Genomic DNA, 26,550 nt, shown 5'->3' with positions numbered 1-26,550 from the left:
GAGCCTGCTTGGGATTCTCTCTCTGTGCTCCTCCCTGTCTCTCTCAGAATAAATAATTAAACTTAAAAAACTGAAAAAATATATGTGTGTACATTCATATTTACATATAAACGTGTGTTTATGTATGCTTTGGCTATCTCTGGAAGACTGTTACATAAGGAAATGTGGTCCCTTCTAGGAGTGGGGAATACTAGGCACATCTATTCAGAAATTAAAAAAAAAAATGTGTGTGTGTATGTAAAATATAAAAAATACCAGGGGCGTAATGATGGAATTAGAAGAAATGAGAAGATATACTTAATGCATACCTTCAAAAAGTGATTTTTACACAGGTATTTCACCAGTTGGTTTATAGAAATAACTTAAAAAAGAAATTTTCAGTTTAAAATCTTTAATGGTTAGTATGTAGATTTGGAGCTTTACCTCTATGTAGTAAAACTTAGAATAATACTCTTTTTCAAAATTAACTTTTTCTCTTATAGCCTTGAAAGTATTCAAAGTATTGTTTAGTATATAAATTTTTCTTTTTTTTTTTTCAACGTTTATTTATTTTTGGGACAGAGAGAGACAGAGCATGAATGGGGGAGGGGCAGAGAGAGAGGGAGACACAGAATCAGAAACAGGCTCCATGCTCTGAGCCATCAGCCCAGAGCCTGACGCGGGGCTCGAACTCACGGACCGCGAGATCGTGACCTGGCTGAAGTCGGACGCTTAACCGACTGCGCCACGCAGGCGCCCCGATATAAATTTTTCTTTTGATAGCAATTAAGGCTATGAATGTTATCTGTGGAGAGATAAATAGATATAACTTTTGGCTATTGTAAGTGATTTGTGGGAGGAATAGAGTAACATACTTCATATATTTCAAATTATTTGTGATATCACCTTTATGGTAGTGTTAGGGAAAAGTAGGAGCATAGATATAATTAGCAATCATAGTATTGAGTATTTGAGTGTTATGCTAAGGAATATTTTAAGTTAATGCTACTAATAATAATGGTGATAGTAGTAATAGGTAACTAACACTTTGTGAGTGTTTTGTTTGGCCCAGGTATTGTATTAAGAATTTTCATTAATTATTGAGGCAATTTATGGTTGTGTGTGAAAGTTTTGAACCTAAGTGTGACTGTAAGAATTTGATTCTGACTCCTCCATTAATCAGTTATGTGACTTTGGATAAGTGATCTTTTACCTGTCACAGTCCCCTTATCTGTAAAATAGGGATAATATTAGTACCTACATTATATGATTATTTTGATGACTAAGTGGTTAATACATGGAACGTGTTTAAATTGGTGCTCAGCATATAGAACATACTCTTATTAAATGTTAGCAGTTATTTTTATCTCATTTATTCTAGCATGCCAGCAGACACCTTTGTGAGTAACCTCAGTCACCATGGATCAGTTTTGCTTGTTTTTGGATTTCATATGAATGTAATTATGTGGTCCTCTTGTATCTGGTTTCTTTCTCTCACTCTGTGTTTGAGATTTATCCATACTGTTGTGTATATCAGTACTTCAGTCTCTTTTGTTATTATGCAGTATTCCACTGGGAATAGGACACACTTTGTTTATCCATTCTTCTGTTGAAGGGCGTTTGACTTGTTTATAGTTTTTGGCTATTATTAATGCTATGAATATTCTCATATATATTTATTTTGGTAGACTTATTTATTTTGGCTATATGTCCATGAATGGAAATGCTTAGTTATAGTGAATGGGTTTGTTTGACTTAAGTAGATACTGCCAGATAGCTTTACAAAGTAGTTATACTAATTTTCACTCCTGCCAAAAACATTTGACTGTTCTGTCTGATACTGTCTGTGGATTTAGTTTAGTCATTTTAGTGAATGTATACTAGTAGGTCGTTGTAGTTTTAGTTAATTGTAGTTTAATTGTTAGCTATAGTCATCATGGTGTACATTACATCCCTAGTACTTATTTTTCTTATTCCTGAAAGTTTGTACCTTTTGACCAGCTCCCTCCAGTTTCCTGTCCCCTATGCTCCACCTCTTGTAACCACAGTCTGATGTCTTATTGTATGAGGTTTTTTTCCTTATGATTTTACATATAAGTGAGATCATACCCTATTTTTCTTTCTCTGTTTGACTTATTTTGCTTAGCATAATACCTTTAAGGTCCATCCATATTATCCCAAATGGTAGGATCTTCATTTCTTATGGTTGAATAATATTCTTTTTGTGTATATATACCACAGCTTCTTTGTCTATTCATCCATTGATGCACACTTAGGTTGTTTCCATATCTTGACTGTAGTAAAAATTTTACTGTGAACATGCAAGTGCAGATATCTTTTTAAGTTAGTGTTTTTGTTTCCTTTGGGTATATTCTCAGAAGTGGAGTTGCTGAATTATAAAACAGTTGTATTAATTTTTTTAAAATCCTCCAAACTGTTTTTCATAGTGGCTGTATCCATTTACATTCCCACCAACAGTACACCAAACCCTTGTTTCCTTTTCTCCACATCTTCACTAACATTTGTTATCTCTTGTTTTTTTGATGATGGCCATTCTTTCTTTTTTTTAAATTTTATTTTTTTAATTTACCTCCAAATTAGTTAACATATAGTGCAACAATGATTTCAGGAGTAGATTCCTTAATGCCCCTTACCCATTTAGCCCATCCCCCGCCCCAACCCCTCCAGTAACCTTCTGTTTGTTCTCCACATTTAACAGTCTCTTATGTTTTGTCCCCTTCTCTGTTTTTATATTATTTTGCTTCCCTTTACTATGTTCATCTGTTTTGTATCTTAAGGTCCTCATATGAGTGAAGCCATATGATATTTGTCTTGCTCTAATTTCACTTACATAATACCTTCTAGTTCCATCCACATAGTTGCACATGGCAAGATTTCATTCTTTTTGATTGCCAAGTAATACTCCATTGTATATATGTACACCACATCTTCTTTATCCATTCATCCATCAACGGACATTTGGGCTCTTTCCATACTTTGGCTATTGTTGATAGTGCTGCTATAAACATTGGGGTGCATGTGTCCCTCGTATCCCTTGGATAAATACCTAGTAGTGCAATTGCTGGGTTATACGGTAGTTCTATTTTTAATTTTTTGAGGAACCTCCACACTGTTTTCCAGAGTGGCTGCACCACCGTGCATTCCCACCAGCAATGCAAACTCTTTCTCCGCATCCTCACCAACATGTGTTGTTGCCTGAGTTGTTAATGTTAGCCATTCTGATAGGTGTGAGGTGGTATCTCATTGTGGTTTTGATTTGTATTTCCCTGATGATGAAAAATGTTGAGCATTTTTTCATGTGTAGGTTGGCCATCTGGATGTCTTCCTTGGAGAAGTGTCTATTCATGTCTTCTGCCCATTTCTTCACTGGATTATTTTTTTTTTGGGGTGTTGAGTTTGATAAGTTCCTTAGAGATTTCAGATACCAACCCTTTATCTGATATGTCATTTGCAAATATCTTCTCCCATTCTGTCAGTTGCCTTTTAGTTTTGCTGATTGTTTCCTTTGCTGTGCAGAAGCTTTTTATTTTGATGTGGTCCCAGTAGTTCCTTTTTGTGATGATGGCCATTCTAACAGGTGTGAGGGGATATCTCATTGTGATTTTAATTTGCATTTCCCTGATGAGTAGTGATATTGAGAATCATTTCATGTACCTGTTGGTATTTCTTATAACTTCTTTGGAGAAATGTCTGTTTAGGTTCTCTTGCATTATTATTTATTAACTAATTAATTAATTATTTTTTTACCAGCAAAATGGGTTTATTCAGGAGTAGCAGAACAATTGCAATTGCTATGGGAAAGCAAAGACAAGTCTGAAAATCAAACGAGAGGAATGTTAATAGAGAAAAGGAGAAGATGGCAGGGGCTTCTTTGAGTAAAAGTCCATTGGAAGAACTTGAGTGGTGGCATATGTTTTTTTTTTTTTTTTTTTGAAAAATATACAAATGTTTTACTATTTTTAATTTTTAAGTTTTGTTTAAATCCAAGGTAGTTAGCATAGAGTGTAATAATGATTTCAGTAGTAAAATTTAGTGATTCATCACTTAAATATAACACCGACTACTCATCCCAAAAGGTGCCCTCCTTAATGACCATAACACTGTATTTGAGTCTCTTATGGTTTGCCTCCGTCTCTCTTTTTAACTTCTTTTTCCTTTTCTTCCCTTATGTTCATCTGTTTTGTTTCTTAAATTCCACATTTGAGTGAAGTCATATGATACTTATCTTTCTTTGACTTAATTCACTTAGCATAATACACTCTAGTTCCACCCACGTTGTTGCAAATAGCAAGATTTTATTCTTTTTGATCACTGCATAATATTCCGTTGTATGTATGTACCACATCTTCTTTATCCATTCATCAGTCAGTGGACATTTGGGCTCTTTCCATAATTTGGCTATTGTTGATAGTGTTGCCATAAACTTTGTGGTGTATGTGCCCCTTTGAATCAGAATTTTTGTATTTTTAATGGTTTTTAATTTTTGAGTGGTTTTTAAAGTGGTTGTAAATTTTTTGAGCAACCTCCATATTGTTTTCCAGAGTGGCTGCACCTCTCCCAGTTTGCATTGGTTTGCATTCCCAGCAGCAGTGCAGAAGGGTTCCTCTTTTTCTGCATCTTGGCCAACATCTGTTGTTGCCTGAGTTGTTAATTTTAGCCATTCTGACAGATATGAGGTGGTATCTTATTGTGTTTTTGATTTTTATTTCCCTGATGATGAGTGATGTTGAGCATTTTTTCATGTGTCAGTTGGCCATCTGGATGTCTTCTTTGGAAATGTGTGTTCATGTCTTCTGAAGTCCATTTCTTCACAGGATTATTTGTTTTTTGGGTGTTGAGTTTAGTAAGTTCCTTACAGATTTTGGATACTAACCTTTTATCTGATATGTTATTTGCAAATGTCTTCTCCCATTCTGTAGGCTGCCTTTTAGTTTGTTGATTGTTTCCTTCGCTGTGCAGAAGCTTTTTATCTTGATGCGGTCCCAATACTTCATTTTTTGCTTTTGTTTTCCTTCCCTCTGGAGACATGTCTAGTAAGAAGTTGCTACAGCTGAAGTCAAAGAGGTTATTGCCTGTTTTCTCCTCTGGAATTTTGATGGTTTCCTGTCTTACATTTAGGTCTTTCATCTATTTTGAGTTTATTTTTGTGTATGGTGTAAGAAAGTTGTCCAGGTTCATTCTCCTGCATGTTTCTGTCCAGTTTTCCCAACACCATTTGTTGAAGAGACTGTCTTTTTCCCATTGGATAATCTTTCCTGCTTTGTCAAAAATGAGTTGACCATACATTTGTGGGTCAATTTCTGGGTTCTCTATTCTGTTCCATTGATCTGTCTGTTTTTGTGCCAGTACCATACTGTCTTGATGATTACAGCTTTGTAATACAACTTGAAGTGTTGAATTGTGATGCCTCCAGCTGTGATTTTCTTTTTTAACACTACTCTGGCTGTTTGGGGTCTTTTCTGGTTCCATACAAATTTTAGAATTGTTTGTTCTAGCTCTGTGAAGAATGTTGGGGTTATTTTGGTAGGGATTGCATTGATAGAGTTGTGGTATATCCTCACTGGCTGGGCTTGCTGTACATGGAAACTTTCTCCCCCTTGTTGGAGTAGTAAGGTAGGCTTCTTTCTGTTGGCAGTGCGAGGTATTTCTCTTCATGTTGGGGTCTGCAATTAATGAGTGGTAGGCTGTGAGAGATCCCCTTTCTGACCTCCCAGCTTCATTTGAAGTGGTGTTTTCTTTATTCACTTTCATATTTCCCCCCCTTTATGATCTTTCTCTGACAACATTGCTGATAAAGAGTCAGGTTTTCCATATTTAGTGGTTTTGCCTGTTGGTGCCAGAAAAGACCTTTCAACTTCCACATCAGAGAGAAAATACGTAACAGTTGAAAACCATCTAAGGCCACATTTGGGTAACAAAGTTAGGAGGGAGAGCTCTCAGGCATTTGTTATATAAAGTCTACACTTTATCAAGGTTATAAACACGGACAGTCATCTTGAAGCACTGAGCTAGTATCACTTTACTGGCTATATCATTTCTACAGAGTTTTGACATGCAACAGGTCCTCTGCACTTTTTTAATTGGGTTATTTGTTGTTTTGCTATTGAGTTGTATGAATTTTTTTTTTTTTTTTTTAGTGTTTATTTTTTGAGAGAGAAAGAGAGTATGAGTGGGGGAGGTGCAGAGAGAGAGGGAGACACAGAATCCAAAGCAGGCTCCAGGCTCTGAGCTGTCAGCACAGAGCCCGATGTGGGGCTTGAACCCATGAACGGTGAGATTATGACCTGAGCCAAAGTCGGCCGCTCAACCGACTGAGCTACCCAAGGTGCCCCTGAATTCTTTATTTATTTTAGATATTAATCTCATCAGATATATGGGTAGCAAATTTTTTTTGCATTCCATAGGTTGTCTTTTTACTTCATTGATAGTTCTTTATTACTTTTTAAATTACCACAACTGGCTTACATACACTTAACTTAGTATGTGACAGGCTATTCTAAGCACTTTTTTGATCTTATTTAATCATCATAATAACATTATGATTAGGTATTATTATTGCCACATTTTATAGAGGAGCAGACAAGTCAGAGAGGGTATGTAATTTGCATTGTGTCATAGCCAGGATTGTAACCCAGACAGATAGACTCTAGAGTGTCATGTATTTTGTTACCAAACTTCATAGATCTTTCACTCCAAGTTCTGTTTCTTTTATTTTTCTCTTCCTATAACAGTAACAGATTTTCTTTTCTTTCCTTTTCTTTTTTTAAACAATACTGTTAAGTTTTACAGTGTGGTTTTATATTTGCTAGAACAAATTCTCACTCTTGGCCCTTCTTTCCCAAAGTTGGCATAGCTCTTTTTAAACCTTTATTTTCCCTATTCATTTTAGAATGAATATGTCAAATTTCTCAAAAGATTGAGCTGGAATTTTGAATGTAGTTTCTGTTTTGTTTATGTATTGTCACATAAACCATCCCTCAAATTTGTGGTTTAAATCAACAACAACATCTAATTTGCTTACAGAACTGTAATTTGGACAGGAGTTGGTCTGTGTTCACTGTGCATCAGCTAGGTATATGAAGGCAAGGGGCTAGAATAGTAATTTGTTGGCGTATTCATTCACATGTGTGACAGTTGATGCTTATTGTTGAGTGTGATCTTGGTGGGACTACAGCCCAGAACTTGTATATACAACCTTTACATGTGGCTTTTTTCCCCATCATGGTGCTGGCTTACAAAAGTGAGCATCCTGAGAAAGAGACCTTGTCAGAAGCCATATCCATTTTATGACCTACCTTTGGAAGTTAGGTAGTTGCATCTCTGCCCCATTCTTTTAGTTGAGGTGAATTATTAAAGCTAACCCCTATTTAAGGGGAAAGAAATTAAACTCCTACTTTTTTTTTTTTTAAAGGAGGTTCCATGTCCAATGTGGGGTTTGAACTCATAACTGTGAGATCAAGAGCTGCATGCTCTACAGACCAAGCCAACCAGGTGCCCCTAAACTCCTGCTTTTTTATGTGAAGAGTGTCAGAGAATTTGCAGTCATATTTAATGCCACCACAGTGTTACTTAATTTCTAACTTAATATGGATAGAATTGATATCTTTACTGTTTTTAAAGTTTTCATCCATGAACATCAATAATCTCTACATTTAGATCTGCTCTTAATGTCTTTTTTTTTTTTTTTTTTTTTGAGAGAGAGAGAGAGAGAGAGCTAGTATGAGTGGGAGAGGGACAGAGGAAGAGGGAGAGAGAATCTCAAGCAGGCTGACAGGCTTCACACCCAGCTCTGAGCCTGACGTGGAGTGGGGGCTCCATTTCCATCTTAGGACCCTGAGATGACGACCTGAGCCTAAATCAGTCACCCAACCAACTGAGCTACCTAAGTGCCGCTGCTCTTTTTAATCGCCTTTTTATTTTTCATTTTAAAAATCTTATTATGGATAATTTTAAACATATATAAGTAAAAATAGAATTATATAATGAAGCCTCTTAGAAACCATTGTCACCCAGCTTAAAAAATTATGAGCTCAAAGTCAAATTTCTCCCCCCACAATTATTTTAAAGCAAATCCCACATATTTTATTTATAAACATTAAACATTTCAGTATGTATCTCTAATAGACAAGAGTCCTTTTTTCTTACATAACCACAATACCACATCACATTAAAAAAAAAAAATAGTTTCTTAACGTCATCAAATATCCACTAAATGTTCAGATTTCCCTGAATTTGTTAGAATTTCCCTCCAACATTTTATGAAAAAAAAAAAAAAACTTTAAGCATACAGCAATGTTGGAATTTACAATAAATGATCAGTTATGTACTGCCTAGATTTTACCATTATTAATATTTTACTATATTTTCACATACTTTACCATGTTTTTGTCTGTTACTCTATCCATAATGAATCTTATTTGTAAACAAGTTTTTACAGTTAGTCAAATCAAGATCCAAGTATGATCTTTTGATCTGAAAGCTACCTCCCCTTCACATACAGCCTACTTTGTTTTAATCTTGCAATTTATTTGTTTAAGAAACTGGGCCATATGTTTTTGGAGTTTTTTATAGTCTAGCTTTTGTTGTTTATATCCCTGTAGTGTTGTTGGGTATATTCCTTTCCCTCTCTGTTGTCTGTAAACTAGTGGTTAGGTCAAGAGGCATCACTGTTTCGATTTTTTTTTTCTCCTTTAGTCTGTGATGATAGAGATTTAAAGGTAATGAGCTATTTAAAAACCTGCCCTTCTTATGATGTATTATTATTCATTATGATACACTGCTAGTTTTAGTTAATATTTTACTTAATACTTCATAAATTAAAATAGACCTAATGTTCATCTTATATTGTCTTTATCTGATTTGGGAATTAAAATTATATTAATCCTTCTAAATTACCAGCTTTTTCTAATTTTTTCTTTCCTGAAGCCATCTGTATAGGATACGGATTATCTCATTAAAGTTTGGTAAAACCATTTGGGTCAGGACCTTTTTTTTTTTTTCCTTCAGCCAGATCTCTGATTACTGTTTTAATTTCTGTAATGATAATTGGTCTATATAAGTTACCTAGTTCTTCACATAATAATTTCTAGCATTTTTGTCTTTTTCTAGAAATTTATGCCCTGCAGGTTATCCAGGTTATGAACATAATTATTCATAGTTTCATTTTTCTTTTCAGTTTTACCTGTGATTATTTCTTTTTTATTCTATACTTTATATATTTTGTATTTTCTCTTTTTCTTTTATTTTTTGGTCTTGCTAGAACTGTCTTTTTTATTGACTTTGGTTTTGAAAGTTTCCAAGCATACATAGAAAAAAAAGAGAGTCCAAGGAACTTCCAAGCACTCATCACACAGGTCCAATAACCAGCAATATCTTGCATTTTTAGAAAAAGAAATCTGAACTTTCCCCATTTAAAAAATCACTTCCACACAAAACCATAACCTTAAAAAATTAATAGTGGTTAATATCTAATAACAAGTCTGTAATCAAATTTTCCTAATTGTATAAAAATTTATAGTATACTATACAAATCAGGATCTAAAATAGATCCACTCATTGTAGATCTACATCTACATCTCTTAAGCTTTTATAAATTTCTTATAATTTAAAACAAGAGTTGGCACAGTTTTTCTGTAAAGTGTCAGATAGTAAATATTTTAGACTTTTGGGCTGCATCAGGTCTCTGTCCCATATTCATTTTTTTTAAGAACCTTTAAAAAAATGTAAAAACTTCTCTTAGCTTGAGAGCCATACCAAGGTGGGTGGCATTTGGCCCACATGCCATAGTTTGTCAACCTGGATATAGAACACTCTTCATTACCTACTTCTTTCTCCTCTCCCCACCATTGACTTGTTGAAGAAACTGGGTCATTTTTTCACTTTTGCTAATAGTTTCCTTGTGGTGTCTTGGTTTGTTTTTTTGTTTTGATTTTTGTTTTATGTCTTCACCTGCAATTTTTTTTTTTTGGAGACAAGGTGTTAGATTTATAAGTTCAATCATATTTAGATTTTTTGTGTGTGTGTGCAGAATGCTTTGGTGATGTTATGTACATCTTATGTCACCTGAGAGGATAATTCCACATAAGATGGAGTTGCCTCACTTTTTATGGAATTGGGTAGTGACAGCTAATACTTGGCCCAACAAACCTTCTCTTTGGGTTTTTATCACTTATTCCCTGAATGAGTTACTTCATTATAGGTTGCAACATGATGAGTTACTTCATTATAGGTTGCAACATGATGATTTTCTCATATTTTTTATTCTGTGTATATTTTAAAATTTGAATTCTTTTTTTTTTCCGTCTAGAATTGCTTTACTTCATCTGTTAGGTTTATTTAGTTACAATTTAGTACAGCTCAAATTGGAAAAGTAGGATAAATACTTACTCTTGTAGTTTAATTATCAATTAAAAATCTTTTTTAATGTTTATTTTTGAGAGAGAGAATCAGAATGAGTGGGGGAGGGGCAGACACACACACACACACACACACACACACACACACACACACACACACACATTCTGAAGCAGGCTCCAGGCTTTGAGCTGTCACCCCAGAGCTCCAAGTGGGGCCTGAACTCACCAACTGTGAGATCATGACCTGAGCTGAAGTCGGATGCTTAACCAACTGAGCCACCCAGGAACCCGTAATTATCACTATTTTAAGTTATAATTGGTGCCCTAGTAATCTCCACTAGTTTCCAGTTAGAGGTTTACTTATTTTATTAATTTTTCAAAAACCTAGCTTGTATTTTGTTATTTTTCTCGTCATTGTTGTCTATTGATTTTGATTCCTTTCTTTATTATTTTCTTCCTTTTTCTGTGTTTGGATCCTGATTTTTCCCCAACTTTCTGAGTGTTTAGCTTGTTGGTTTTAACATTTGTCTCTGATTAGTGCAGGATTTCTCAACCTGAGCACTTTTGATAATTTGGGTTAGATAATTTTTTGTTGTTGGGGGACTGGCATGTGCATTGTAGGGTATTTAGCCGGAGCGTTGGCCTCTAGCCATTTGATGTCAGTAGTGTACTTTCCTTTCCCCTCTCCCCACAGTTGTGACTATCAGAAATATACTGCCAAATGTCCCCTGGAGGACAAAACACTCTTCGTTGAGAACCACAGGGGTAATGCATTTAAAGATACAGATTTTGGGGACACCTGGGTGGCTCAATTGGTTGAGTGTCTGACTTTGGCTCTGGTCATGATCTCTCAGTTTGTGAGTTCGAGTTCCTGAACAGGCCTGCTGCTGTTGGCGCAGAGCCCGCTTGGGATCCTCTGTCTCCCTCTCTCTCTGCCTCTCCCCTGCTCATGCTCTCTCTTTCTCAAAAAAATAAAAATAAAGATACAGATTTTTTTCTTAAATAATACCATAGTTATTGCTTGCCTTAGTTATAGTCCATACATTGTCTTTCATTCTGAGTACGGGTCTATAATTCCTAATCTGTAATTTTGAAATCAGAAGGCTCTGAAGAAGTAACTTTTCTCCTAGATTTGACTGACACCAATTACATTTGATGACAAAACCTGACCTGAATAGACATGAGACTATTTATAGTATTTATTTCTGATTTACTTATTTCTTATAGTTCATATATTTTGCCGCAGAGGTATTAATATGTGGTTATGGAGTATTGCATTAGATCTCACTGGAGGTGTTAAATTATATATGAAATATGTACTGTTCAAAACCTAAAAATTCTGAATTCTGAGTCATGTCTGTCTTGGTCAAAATGATTTTTGGTAAGCAGCTGTGGACAAGAATTTCATAATTTCCTCTTTGAAATACCTCTAACGGGTGCCTTGGGTGGCTCAGTGGGTTAAGTGTCCAACTTCAGCTCAGGTCATGGTCTCACAGTTCATGAGTTTGAGCCCTGCATTGGGCTCTGCCCTGACAGCTCAGAGCCTGGAGCCTGCTTTGGATCTGTGTCTCCCTCTCTTTCTGCCCCTCCCCTCCATCTCTCTATCTCTCTGTCTCTCTGTCTCTGTCTCTCAAAAATAAACTTAAAAAAAATTTAGAAATATCTCTATAATTTGGGTTAGTTTCCAAGCATAGGGTTTTTTTGTTTTTTGTTTTTTTAAAGTTTGATGTCAGGTATGCTATTTTGGTTAGAGTGAAGCTTTGGATAAAGGAATGGGAAGAGGGGTGCCTGGCTGGCTCAGTCAGTAGAGCATGTGAGTCTTGATCTCAGGGCTGTGAGTTCAAGTTCCATGTTGGGTGTAGAGATTACTTTAAAAAAAAGCGGGGGGGGGGCACCTGAGTGGCTCAGTTCATTAAGCGTCCGACTTCAGCTCAGGTCATGATCTCACTGTTCACGCATTTGAGCCCCGCATTGGGGTCTCCACTGTCAGCACAGAGCCCGCTTGGGTCCTCTGTCTCCCTCTCTCTCTGCCCTTCCCCTGCTCGTTCACATACACAAACTCACTCTCTCTCAAAAATAAATAAACCTTAAAAAAAAAAAAAAGAATGGGAAGCTGTAAGAGTAGAAAGGTGAACTGGGGCCAGACTGAAAGGGACCATACAAGTTTAAGGGGTTTTTATTTTGTTCTGCAGCCAACATTAAGACCAGGCAATTCATTTGGTTTGGTGGCTGAGTCTTTGTTTCAGAGCTTTTATATTTACTTGGCCACTGTGTGTTAATAGGTAAGCACCCTCTAATCATCCGTCTTCACTTCTTACTACTTGGTGCTGTATATTTTCCAGTTCTGAGCTCCCAGGTCTTCTGTAATCTTTTGTATTCCATACTGTACTTGGGACATTGTTCCCAGTCAGAGAACTGGGATGGATGTGGAACTCAATTGTGTGCTTGGTTACAATCAGATTACAATCCTCTACTACCTGCTGTCCAGTGCCTGAAAGTTACTGCATATGTTTTGTCCTATTTTATAGTTGTTTATGGTTTGAAGGTAAGTCTGGTACCAATCATTCTGACAAGGAAGCAGAAGTCTCTTACTCCTTTGAAACATATGCCATTTGTCTGTTTTCTCATTGATATCAATCTCCAGGTCATTTGTGTTCGTTTATAGATGACTTTGATTTGTGGGTTATAAACTTTCTCTCCATTTTAAATCTTATCATCATTCTAGGTGACTTCAGTGCTTGTTTGAATAACCAACCAAATAGTCTTTCTTGAGGTGATTCCTTTTCAGCCTTCCACTTGGATCAACATACAGTGGCCCTTATTATCACCAGAAAGAGCTTTACCTCCAAAATCTTAAAAAACAAGTATCCTTCTTGCTGACCATTGTCTACTTCTTTCATTCAGTCAGTCAGATTGTACCTGCTCCTTGACTTCTCAGCCCCCTGACTCCTTTGTTTTCTTCCTATCTGTTATTTCACTTCTCTTGTTGCTTTCCTATGCAGTTTAGAGTTGGTCTAGCTTAGAATCCATGGTTCATCACTTCAACCACTCTCTTACCAGAATCCTTAACTCCTTTCTATGCACTCACCTGACAAAATTCAAATCTTGGATCAATGATGCTGCTTGCTTTTTTAGTGTTTATATCTTGGTCACTGAATGCTAAGAGAAAGTCCCAAATCTGTAAATTTAACTCTTCAACTTCAGTATTGTCCAGCAGTTCCTCAGAATACCCTTTTCTTTACTTTTCCTGAGCAGCTGTTTCAGAACTTCCCCAATCTGCTAGAACTTATCTAGCAACCTTTGCCTTTTCTCTGAGCATCTCCTATTTCACTTGAAGGCCACTATATTTTAATCCTCACTACTAAATTGCCAGGTTTAACTGCATTCCCATCCATCTGTTCTTTCTCTCTTGTATTTGGGAAGAGATATCTCCCCCTCTTATTACTATTCTATTTAGGCTCTGAATCCCAACTACTACTGTCTTCACTAGGATGTTATTCAATTAGTTCTTCTCTCCTTCTTTTTTTTTTCTCCTTTCTTCTGCTATCCTGTCAACATTTAAATATGATTAGGTTTTACTAAACATTTTCACTCATTATCTTCCTCCAGCCACCACCTTAGCCCGTCGTTCCTTTAAAAAGTGAATTCACCACATTTACCAACTTTACTTTTTTACTTCCATTTCACTCTGTAATCCATTGTGGTCCTTTGCCATTCTACTAAGATTGCTTTTGCCAGTTCATCAGTGCCTTTTTTTGTTGCTAAAACTTCTCAGTTGCTAAACTGTCTTTTACTTAATTTTACAAATATTTGATCATGTTAACTACTTTGTCCCTGTTGATTGATTGATTGGTTTTTTTTGCCTTGACAGCTTTTATGACTTGATCCTTGGTTTTCTTCCCAGCTCTTCTAATTCCTTTATAAATTTATCTGGCTCTGCTTAAACGTCTCTCTTCTTTTTTCATTCTGTAGCTTTTCCTTTGGTCATTTCATTTATTCCCATGACTTCAGTGACCTTTATGTGATAATCCCCAAAATCTTTTCCTTAGCCCATATTCTCTGCAGAGATTTAAACTACCCAATATTTAACTGCTCGTGAAGCATCTCGGCTTGCCATGTTTTAAGACACTTGAAATTTAGCATGTCCAAAGAGAACTGATTTTTTTACCTATTCCTTCAGCTCACATAATCAACAACTCAGTCCTCTTAATTCTTCCTCTTAGGTGTTGCAGAACAATCAGCTTTTTATCTCTGTATTGGCTATCCTTTTATTCCTGTGGATTACTGCAGCTTTCTAATTAGCCTGCATGTTTCCAGTTTAGGCTGCTATCTCTATACTGCAGCCAGAGTGGTTTTTTGATTATAGAGTCTAGTGATACCACTCTCCTTTGTAAAACTTTGAAAATTCCTAAAATCTTCTTAAAACTCTTCATTGTCTCCTAGATATTACTTGTGGTAGATGACAGAAACTAAACTCACACTAGGTTTGGCAAAGAGTGGAATCCTTGGAGGTTTTTGTAAGTGCAGAAAGAACTGGAGTTGTAGTAGCTAGGCTTCAGAGACACGTAGAACCGGAATTTAAAATGCAACCAATACTTTCTTCACTTCCCTTTTTCTCTTTCTGTGGCCTGGCTTCATTCTCCTCTCACCACTACATAGTGATTTGTGGACTGAAGAACTAGCACCACAGTTTGTACCTTATACAGTTATCAATTAATAGACATAATGTGGTAATTGGGATTTGAACTGTGTTGTTGGGGGACTGGTGTTTCACAAAATTGTGCTAACAGAAATTTGTGCATATCAGGACTGTGCAGTATGAGGACTGCCTGTATTGAGACATGTTAAGATGCCTTATTTTATGACTCCATATCATCTGGCTTCTGTTTCTTTTTTTTTTTTTTAATGTTTATTTTTGAGACACAGAGAGCATGAGCAGGGGAGGGGCAGAGAGAGGGGGACGGAGGATCCTAAGAGGACTCTGTGCTGACAGCGGCAAGCCTGATATGGGGCTTGAAGTCATGAACCATGAGATCATGACCTGAGCTGAAGTGGGACTCTAAACTGACAGCCACCCAGACACCCCTGTTTTGTTTTGTTTTGTTTTGTTTTGTTTTGTTTTGTTTTGTTTTGTTTTAAGATTCATCTTAAAGCCACTTCGTCCTTGGAGCTATGCTCAAATCTTAGTTCATGTGGTTTTCCCAAGTTTGAATTCCCCTGTCTCTTTCCAAGTCCCTCATTTCTCTACCCTATTCTTTTCTGTTGGGTTTCTGCTACTTACTCTTTTAAGCTTTTCCATAGATACTGCTTTCTTTGAAAAAAGCTTTTTTGTCCTTTTAAATTTGGGTTATATATTCTGCCTGAGGTGTTCCCATATCATGTATGCTTTCTCTTGTCATAATATAGAACACATGATCACACTGTATTGTGCTCATTTACTTACCTGTTACATCTACTAGATCATGTTTTCCATGCATGTAAAGATCATGGCAGTGCTGTTCCCAGTTGTCTCCCTAGAGTGTAGTACTGGGTAGCACAAAATATTAGTCAGTCAGTAACGTTTTTTTTGATTTAATGAAAAATAATCAGAATTTTGATGGTGTATTAATACTACCAGTATTATTGGAAGGTCTTTTGGAAAAATATAGACTAGTCAAACCTAGGTACCAAATTACAAAATACTGAAAATTTATACTTTCATATACTTTAAATGAAATGTACATTTGATAGCATGCATTCTGTGATCCTTAGAGTTAAATAAATATATTAGAGACATGACAATTGGAGATCTGTCTTCAGTCTGATATGGTAGGTGCTTAATAAATACTTGTTGAATCATTGAAGGAATAACTTAAATTTTATACTTTTGTTTGGTTGTAATAATTATTTTCATTTATTTCTAAGGTATCTTCATGTTTTAATGATCTTCTGGTCATTTGTTGCTGGAGTTGTTACCTTCTATTGCTCATTGGGACCAGATTCTCTCTTACCAAATATATTCTTCACAATAAAATACAAACCCAAGGTAAAATTTTTGTGTTCTTATTTTTGAAAGAGTCAGCATGTATTATCTGTGCTGTTTAATATTATTATTGAAAGCATGTTAAAGCAGTGATTTATAAAATCCATCTGCGATTATTTAATAGTGGAAGACATAAGAACATATTCAAAATGAAATTTATGTGTATATTTTTGAAGGTATATAGTTCTACAGGGAGCTATGAAAAGAAAATACAAAATTCTCAAAAAGTTGAGATCCATAATTTTATTTTATTTTTTAATGTTATTTATTTTTGAGAGTGTGAGAGAGTGTGAGCAGGAGAGGGGCAGAGAGAGAGGGAGACACAGAAACCAAAGCAGGCTCCAAGCTCTGAGCTGTCAGCACAGTTCACGAACTCATGAATGTGAGATCATGACCTGAGCTGAAGTTGGACACTTAACCTACTGAGCAACCCAGGTGCCCTGAGATCCATAATTTTAGAGTGTCCTCTAACTGCATATTAACCATGAAGACAATAAATTAAGACAGAGGTTCCCAGATTGGTTGTATAGTAGAATCACCTGAGGAATCTTTAAAATAGAGATTCCTAGGCCTTCCCACCAGATTTTGATGGAATAGTTCTTGGTTAGGACCTCATAGTCAGTATTTGTTAAAGGCTTTCCAGGTGATTCTGAGGCACAGACACAATTAGGGAACTCTGGATTAAATGATCTAACCCTGTTAATTTCCTAAATGTCTTTTTGCTCCATAAAAAGAGACAGAAATGATCAGGAAGTTTGCTTAACCAAAATAATTTGTATATCTGAAATTTCATTAGGGTGGTAGTGTACTGAATCTATGTCGAGTAGGCAAAGTCACTAGTGTGTAGATACCTTGAAGTCTCACTTAATAATTCTTCAAGTTAATTCGGTCCCTCTTTTTAGATTTGTTGGTATTTCTACTAAGAAAAAAACACAGAGGAAGGGGGTGCCTCATATTTGAATGATTATTTATTTTGAGAGAAAAAGACAGCATGTGCACATGTGTGCACGAGTGGGGGAGGGTCAGAAAGGTAATCTCAAGCAGGCTCCCCATGCTCAGTGTGGAGCTAGACACGAGGCTTGATCCCATGATCATGAGATCATGACCTGAGCCGAAACCAAGAATGGGACGCTTAACTGACTGAGCCACCCAAACGCCCCCAGTGATGCCCCATATTTTGTCAGGAACATTACTTCTCTTTCTCCTAATTGAAGTTAAGGTTTTAGAGAAATAAAAAATAGTTTTTTCTTACATTTTTTCAGTAGAGTATCATTTTCAAATATAGATCGATTTTTCTTTTTTTAATAAGTGAAAATAACAACTGTCCTTAATTTTAAGCTTGGAAATTTGGCTTAGGTATTATAATGCATTTCATCAGGTATTTTTTCTCTTTGATTTGGCAGTTTAATTTAGCCAGCAGTATTTATTACAAGGAATGATTTCAGTGTTACAGCATACAAGTGATAATTTTTTTAAAAATTTGCTGAATTTATACATTGATAAGCTTTTGAAAAGATTATTCTCTTTAGTAAAGATTAAGTGTAAAGTAAAGGCAAATCTCTCCCCTTCCTCATTTCCCTTTTTTAGCAGTTAGGACTTCAAGAATTATTTCCTCAAGGTCGTAGCTGTGCTGTTTGTGGTAAAGTGAAATGTAAACGACATAGGTAAGTTAAACATTTTTTATGTGTTGATCCTTCCAATTACCTTTTGGATTTCAAGCATTTTAATTGTATGATTTTCTTTAGGCCTTCCTTACTACTTGAAAACTACCAGCCATGGCTAGATTTGAAAATTTCTTCCAAGGTTGATGCATCTCTCTCAGAGGTAACAGATTTATTTAATATTGTCAAATATACTCAAGCGGAAAATATGAAATACTATGGAAACTTTAGTCAGGGAACATCTTAATATATGCCACCTAATCAATTCTTGACTATATAGTTGGTTATTATGAAATATGCAACTCAAATGGTAAGTTAGAAATGTTTTTGGATCCTATGTCTAATTTAAATGGACATTTTAGCCAAAGAAAGCACTGTTTTACCTAGATATTTCTTAACTTTATAACAATAGTCATCTTTATGGTAAGATAATACTATTTTGTAATTCCAAAAGGAGACATGACCTATAAGGAGCAAGTCTGTCCTGCTGAATTATGATCCCAGTTTTGACACTGGCTGAAGGGTAGAGTGGAGGACAGGATACTTGTCACGGTTTCCACATAATGTAGGAATAAAATGCTCCCTTTTCTTTGTTGCAGTCACATTTTATATGTACCTTTTGGGTAACGTATATTTTAGTTATTTCTTTTAGAGACTTTTTTTCCCCATCGATCTGAGAAAACAGTCAAGTCCTTGAAGGCAGAGAGTAGGGTCCCATTTGTTCCCAGCACTAACCGTAGTGCCAGATATTTTGTTGGTAGTTGGTAGATATGTACTGAATTAAGTTGAATGCTAATTAGTTGAAGAATAGCATTAGGCTCCTGAATCCTACCTAATTATCTTCTTTTCCAATTTGTATCCTTCGGCTACATAAATGCCAAACTGTTGGCACTTTTCTTTTTCATTTCTTCTGTAAGTCCTTTTTCATCTTCAAGATTCCTTGATTTAGGACTATGCTGTCTAGTATGGTCGCCACTAGCCACATGTGGCTGTTAATAAACAACTTGGAATGTATTAGCCCAAATTGAGATGTGATTTTGAGGATTTAGTAAGAAAAAAGGAAGGTAAAGTATCCTATTATATGTTTTATTGATTACATGTTGAAATGATAATATTTTAGATATATATTGGTTTAAATAAAATATATTGTAAAATCAATTTCACCTGTTTCTTTTTACTTTTTAAAAAGTGTAGGTACTAGAAAATTTAAGACTACATATGTGGCTCACATTACATTTTTATTGGAGAGTGCTGATTTGATGAGGTCTGCTCAAGATAAGACCTCTAATAAGAGTATTATGTGTCTTTGGCACTTCATTAATTTCTTAAAAAAAAAAAAAGAAAGAAAGAAAGAACTTAAGGGAAGCTCCTGGCTGACTGCCTGGCACTTATTGGTGTTCAGTAAATGTAAGCTCCAACATTTAAAAACATTTTTTGAGATTTTACTATAGGCAGGAACTGGACTTGGCTCCAGGAATAGAAGGAGAAATAAGATATGGTCACTTTCTTCTAGGAATTTCAATCTAGAAGGGGAGGTAGGCATATAAACAGGTACATACAATATAATGTAAATGCAGGCAATAACGGAAGAAATGTGCAATGTATATTATTAGTACAGAGGAAGAAATGAGTAACTGTTGAGAGGGGCAACCAGAAAGTATAACTAGAAGTTATACTTCTATACTTCTATAACTGATAGTGTGTGGAAAAAGGTATTTCATGGTTTAGGAAGAGCTTTTGAAAGGAAAGAGAGGCCTTGAAACAAGATGTTCAGTAAGCTGGAGGGCAAAATGTGAGGGAGGATGTGGGCAGTGAAGATACTATATTGTAGCAGCTAATATTTATTGGTTATTGCTCTGTATTAGGCATAATACTAATTACTTACATTATTTTCTGAAATCACACAACCTATAAAATAGGTGCTATTATTGATGAATTTACCAGAACTGGACTTTAGAGGGTTTTAATAATTTTCTCAAGTTCATAGCTGCTTGGTAACAGAATTCACTCTAAAACCCGAGTCTGGCTTAGTTCTTAACCAGTTTATATTTATTTCTTTATTTTTTAATTTTCTTTTTAATGTTTATTTATTTTTGAGACAATGCGAGAGACAGAGTGCAAGCGGCGGAGGGGCAGACAGAGGAAGACACAGAATCTGAAACAGCTCCAGGCTCTGAGCTGTCAGCACAGAGCCTGACGTGGAGCTCAAACTCACGAACCATGAGATCATGACCTGAGCCAAAGTAGGACGCTTAACCGACTGAGCCACTCAGGCGCCCCTTAACCAGTTCTTATATGGCCCTTTAGAAATCAGATCATCAAAAGACTAAAAGGACTTTGCTGAAGGAGTGTAATTGATCATGGAAGCCAGTGATTTTTTTTTTTTTCAACGTTTATTTATTTTTGGGACAGAGAGAGACAGAGCATGAACGGGCGAGGGGCAGAGAGAGAGGGAGACACAGAATCGGAAACAGGCTCCAGGCTCTGAGCCATCAGCCCAGAGCCTGACGCGGGGCTCGAACTCACAGACCGCGAGATCGTGACCTGGCTGAAGTCGGACGCTTAACCGACTGCGCCACCCAGGTGCCCCCGAAAGCCAGTGATTTTTGAACTGTGTAACTGGAGTTTTCAGATGTGACTCATAGGATGTAGTGGGAGGTGAAAAGAAAGTAATGGTCACAGCTGCTGGCAGACATCTTTCTCCCACCCCTTTAAAATTAGTGCAGCTCCACTTTTCTTACTTTGATATATTGTGGTTTGAGAAATTGAAGGTTTATACGGGGTGGGGGGGATAATATGTTCAGATATATGTTTTAGGTTACTCTAACAGCTTTGTGGTGGGTAGAAGGGAGCTAGCTTGGAAGGAGACTAGTTTAGAGGCTGTTGCTACAATTTAGGAGTGAGAAAATAAGGACTGATCAATGGAGCTGTAGAAGAGAGCTACTCAGGATGTAAAATCAATAGTAATTAGTGATTGTAATTGGGAAATAAAATAAGACCAGATGTTTAATGGCAGACTTTCTAGTTTCTGTGTCATATCCCTGCTTATATGTATTTTATTTTCCCACTTGATAATCACCAGTGCTTAGTTTTTCTAATTAAAAAAATCAAATCTTGCCTTAATATTTAGAGAATCTGTAACCTTTCTTATTGCTGCCAGAGAAGGAATATAGGCATATAGTCAGATTAGATATATTGTTTCATTCTCTCCTTACTGCTTTTAAAAGTTACTGCCCACTGTTGCAAGTCTTTATTATTTTTTATTATTTTTTAAAACTTTTGGTTCTACATTTGCAATAGACACATTAAAAAAAATGTTTATTTGAGAGAGAGAGAGAGCATGAGCAGGGGAGGGTCAGGTGGTGGGGGGGACATAGGATCTGGAGCAGGCTCTGTGCTACTAGCAGTGAGCCCAATGTGGGGCTTAAACTTAGGAACCATATGATCATGACCTGAGCTGAAGTTGGATGCTCAACTGACTGAGCCACCCAGTCACCCCGTTGCAGGTCTTTTTAAAAATTAACATACTGCTACACTCAGACACAAGAAATAGAAAGTTTTTTTTGTTTTTGTGTTTGTTTTAATGTTTATTTATTTATTTTGGGAGAGAGAGAGGGAGAGACGAGCAGGGAAGGGGCAGAGAGAGAGAATCCCAAGCATGTTCCACACTGTCAGCCCAGACAGCCCAATGCAGGGCTCAAACTCCCAAACTGTGAGATCATGACCTGAGTTGAAATAAAAAAGATGCTCAACCAACTGAGCCACCCAAGTGCTCCAAGAAATGTAAAGTTTAACACCTAGGGTTTCTTTAGTTTTGTTACTTTTTACTTATAATTTATATACTGATTATAAATTTACAGCCTAAAATTTTCACAAAGTAAACATATCCATATAACTAGCACCCAGATCAAGAAACAAAGCATTATTAGCACCCCAGAAGTCCCCCTCATTGTTTCTTTAGTCACAATTCTCCCTTCTGAAGTAATCACTTATACCTGAATTTGACCCCTTATAAAAGTAATCACTGATTCCTAAATTTGACCCCTTATGTAAGTCTTACCTACTTGTTTCTTCATTTTATTCAAGGAATACTGATTTATAGAGAAAGTTAGGAATCTAAAAGGCTAACCTATATTTTTCTTCTTTCCATAGAACTTGTAGTTCAGTGACTCTTCAGAGAAGTCAGGAAAAATTTAAGTGTTTTTTTTTTTTTTATTTAATTGTAGGAATATTTAGAAATGTGTGTATATCATTCTAATAGCAATTTTTCTTTTTATGGAGTTTTACGGCTTTCACATATGTTCTTTTTTTTAATGTTTATTTTTGAGAGATAGAGCATGTTTGCATACAAACAGGAAAGGGGCAGAGAGAGAGAGGGGAAGAGAGAGAATTCCAAGCAGGCTCCTCGCTGTCAGCACGGAGCCCACCATGGGGCTTGGACTCAGGAACCGTGAGATCGTGACCTGAGCTGAAATCAAGAGTTGGACACTTAACCAACTGAGCCACCCAGGTGCCCCTCATATTTTGTTTTTGATCATCACAACAACCATGTAAGGTTGACATACACGCTTTGTCATGTGAAAGTATGATATTAGATGTCAATATTTAGGATAATAAAATTGGTTCTTGGTGATATATATTATTCAGTAGTATGGTTTATTTTCCTAGAATTAGTTAATTAATTTGATTTTTCTTTAAAAAATAATTTTTATACAGGTTCTTGAATTAGTGTTGGAAAACTTTGTTTATCCGTGGTACAGGTATGTTCTTTCTATAATACCTTTTTTCTTTACTGAATACAATGAAGTGTACTAATGAAATGTTTTCGGTGTAGGCCGGGATTTCTCAACTTTGTCACTATTGACATTTTAGGCCAAGTAATTCTTCTTTTGGAGGGGCTGTCCTGTGTATTATAGGATGTTTAGCAGAACTCCTGGCCTTTTTCCATTAGCTACCAGTAATACCCCCTCATCCTCTTATTTGTGATCATCAAAAATGTCTTCAGAGATTGCCAGATATTACCTGGGAGGCATAATTGGCCCTAGGTAAGAACCATAGACATAGGCAATCGATTAACAGTTTAGTGACAGCAAAGAAGAAAAACCTAGGCTGCTTTTTGAAGGAAAATCAACTTAGAGAATTTCTTATCACTCCTGAATGTAGTAACTTAATATTTTGTATGCGCTTTTTACATTTGAAATAATTGTACATTTAGAGGCAAATTTATATTCAGATGTTTCATTAAATTGAAATATAATTTTAATAGTATTTTCCTAGAATATTAATGTTTTTTTCCAAAGTAACTGTTTTTAGTATCTGCTATGGATGTACAAGCACCCTCTGCCTTGGAAGGATATAGAAAATACTCTAGATCTAAAAAATTAATCTAGTTTGAGAATCAGAAATTCAAATTATATACTTAATAAATGTTTCCTTACAAAAACATCGTGTATTTAGTTACATATTTGAACACTTACACCTATATGACTTACAGGTGTAATATTCAATGACATCTGTCTTAATTTTATATATTTTGAATTTTCTAATTAAAAGCCGCTAGTAGGTGAGATGCTCTATATGTATTAAACTTAATATCCAATTTATATGCCATATTTTCCTGAAAAGCTATGTAAATTAATATTTTTATGTTGGATTCTGTCTTAAATATGGGGCATTTGCCATTTAAGTAAAGTTGATGATAAGTCTTTTTGTATAATGAATCCTGTTGTGAATATTCCCCTCACTCCTGCCCGTGTTATGACTCTTCATTAAAGCTGGCTGTATTTCTAAATATTAAAGTATGTATTTTCTCTTCAGTGTAGTTATTGATACTGAAATAGCCACTTTCCTGGGATTAATAGTAGGAAGCGTGGTTAATACAATTATCTTCTTTATTCTGCCAGGGGACTAAATAGCACCATCTCCAAGTTCAGGATATCACCATTATACATACCTTTCTCGCTTGCTTTGATTAGGGAAGTGACCTAATTCTTCTAGGGACCTCAAGACTTCAGGAAAATGAAAAGTAGCTTCTCAGAAGAAAGTTGTTAAAATTTCCGTTTAAAAACTCAAACATTGAGTTTCACTTTATTTTCTTTTTCAAATAGAAATATTATTTTTTACCCTTTACAATCAGTTTATAATATTAATCTATAAATATTTTAAACCAAATTAAAATTTTGTATTAATTTAATTCTGTTGCTCCTCTCATATTATTCTTTGTTTTGTTTCTTAGAAATTTCTTTAATGATGTTTAGAAAATGATTGTAGTATTGTAAAAATATAACTTTGTATATGTGGTTGTCTACAGGGAAATATATACTACAGTTTACTTAGTAATGATTATGTCTTGGTACTAGAATTATGGGAGATGCTTATTTTTTCATTGTACATTTTTATCTTTTATTCTGTAATGTAATGCATTGTTTAAAAAGCAAAGGAAAATAGCATAATTAAAAGGAAAAAAAGAGGAAGTTCTGAACTTTCCCGGGTTTGTGGAAGGAGTAATGGTGTATTTCTCTGAGCTCTTAAATGCTTGCTTTTCTCCTTAATTGAAGGGATGTAACAGATGATGAGTCCTTTGTTGATGAACTGAGAATTACATTACGGTTTTTTGCATCTGTCTTAATTCGAAGGATTCACAAGGTATATATTTATAATGAGAAATTTGGGAATTTGGGGTTTTATTATTCCTAAAAAGGTGTTTTTTTTTTTTAATCTTAGTTTTACTTTTATCCTATACTATAAGTATTTTTTTCTTCACTTTAATTTTTTTAGATTAAAAGGAAAATGGTCATTTTTGATTTATTGATAAGTTTTACTTCCTTTAATGCTAATGCACCTTGGTTTGTAGTAATTAGAAATAAAAAGACAACTAAAGACAACTGTAGGAAAAAAAGTCTCGTTCTAGTTAGATGAATTTATTGAGTAAATGGCGATGATTATGATCTACTTTTTAAAAAAATGTTTCAAGTCATATGTTTGGGTCTTTGTATGTAGTTACAGTATGTTGGCTATAGACACACATGCTTGTATACTGCCTTGTCAGTTTTTTAGAATTGAGCACATTGACAATAAACTGGTATATATCATCTCTCTACAATTACTAAATAAAGGTAAATCTTGTTAAATGTTTCTATACTTTTTTGAGAAATTAACAAAATAGTCAATCACTGTAGAAAAGATATGCAAAAATATGAATAAGCAGTTCACAAAAGAAAAATAAAAATGGCCAATGAACACTTGAGACTATGTTGTCTCACATCAAATAAATACAGTTTTTTGATGAGATGCTTTTCTGTTGCCTATCAGATTGGGAAAGAATGATAATGTCTAGTAATGGTCACTGTGGGGAAACAGGCAGAACAAGTACAAATCCAAATTGGTATAACTCACATACTGGAGGGCAGTTTGGTAATCTTTAACAAAAGACTTAAAAACGTCTATACTCCCAAATTTAATTATATTTTGGATAATATATTTTAAATAATCATGAGATGTATGTAAAAATGAATGCTCGAAGATTCATTGTAGTATAATTTAAGAAAAGGAAAACTGAAAAGAAAATCTGATGTCTAATGATAAAATTGTTGATTAAAATATAGAACATGCTAATTATAGAATCCTGTACAGCCATGAAAAATCGTTTTGTAGAATAGTACTTATTTACATGAGAAATTATTTTCCTTATATAATCAAGTGGAAGAGGCTGGAAAATAATATATGTGGTATTTTTCCACATTGAAAACAAAGCTTACATATTAAAGCTTGTTAATATGTGTATTAAGTACATATATATCCTTATTGTTAACTCTTACCAACATGATGGGTTGATGCTGATTTTTGGTTCTTACCATGCACTTCTTTCAGTTCATCTTTATTTTTCTTCATATTGAACTTTTACCATTTTATAAATAGAAAAAAGTTGATAAATATTAAACACATTGTCTACTTTTTAATTAAATTTTTTTTAATGTTTATTTTTGAGACAGAGAGAGAGAGAGAGAGAGAGAAAGAGAGAGAAAATGTGAGTGGGGGAGGGGCAGAGGGAGGGAGACACAGAATCCATAGCAGGATCCAGGCTCTGAGCTGTCAGCACAGAGCTTGATGTAGTACTCGATCCCATGGACCGCGAGATCATGACCTGAGCCGAAGTCAGACACTTAACTGACTGAGCCACCCAGACGCCCCTTAATCGTATTGTTGAAAAAATTCTAAGGCACATATATAGAGTTTAATTGGAATAAAAGATTTAGTAAGAAATATCAATTGGTTGATAGTAAGTCACTTAAATTACAACTTAGAGTAAGTCAAATAAAATCAATTGATCAAAAAGCTGATTCATTACAATAAATTTATAAGTATTAATTTAGAAGAATAGCTCTGCTGTGTTAGGCTTTGAGAAAGCCTAGTGATTTTATTTTATTTATTTTTTTTATTTATTTTTATTAAAAAAAAAATTTTTTTTTAACGTTTATTTTTGAGACAGAGAGAGACAGAGCATGAACGGGGG

At 35.2% G+C, this 26,550-nt stretch overlaps 1 protein-coding gene across 9 annotated transcripts in view; it reads left to right on the top strand.

Annotated features, from left to right (window-relative positions):
* The window catches only part of SNX14 (sorting nexin 14), a 102,312-nt gene that overhangs the window by 2,416 nt on the left and 73,346 nt on the right, over positions 1-26,550 (top strand). For 6 of the 9 annotated variants that reach the window (XR_005789868.1, XR_005789869.1, XM_040474091.1 and 3 more), the window contains exons 2-6: positions 16,260-16,380; positions 17,965-18,041; positions 18,123-18,201; positions 22,755-22,798; positions 24,596-24,683. Coding sequence is in view for 7 of the 9 variants with exons in the window: in XM_040474091.1 (XP_040330025.1) it covers positions 16,260-16,380; positions 17,965-18,041; positions 18,123-18,201; positions 22,755-22,798; positions 24,596-24,683 (409 nt within the window). In the remaining 2 variants the exon portion in view is untranslated. The remainder of the gene's footprint in view (positions 1-16,259; positions 16,381-17,964; positions 18,042-18,122; positions 18,202-22,754; positions 22,799-24,595; positions 24,684-26,550) is intronic. The other 3 variants (XM_040474090.1, XM_040474095.1, XM_040474093.1) reach the window with 1 other exon arrangement.

Source organism: Herpailurus yagouaroundi, unplaced genomic scaffold (genome assembly GCF_014898765.1).
Source record: "Herpailurus yagouaroundi ecotype Mexico unplaced genomic scaffold, PumYag 139, whole genome shotgun sequence".
Classification (NCBI taxonomy): domain Eukaryota; kingdom Metazoa; phylum Chordata; class Mammalia; order Carnivora; family Felidae; genus Herpailurus; species Herpailurus yagouaroundi.
Note: the sequence above shows the minus strand (reverse complement) of the source record. Positions and strands in the feature narration are given on the sequence as shown.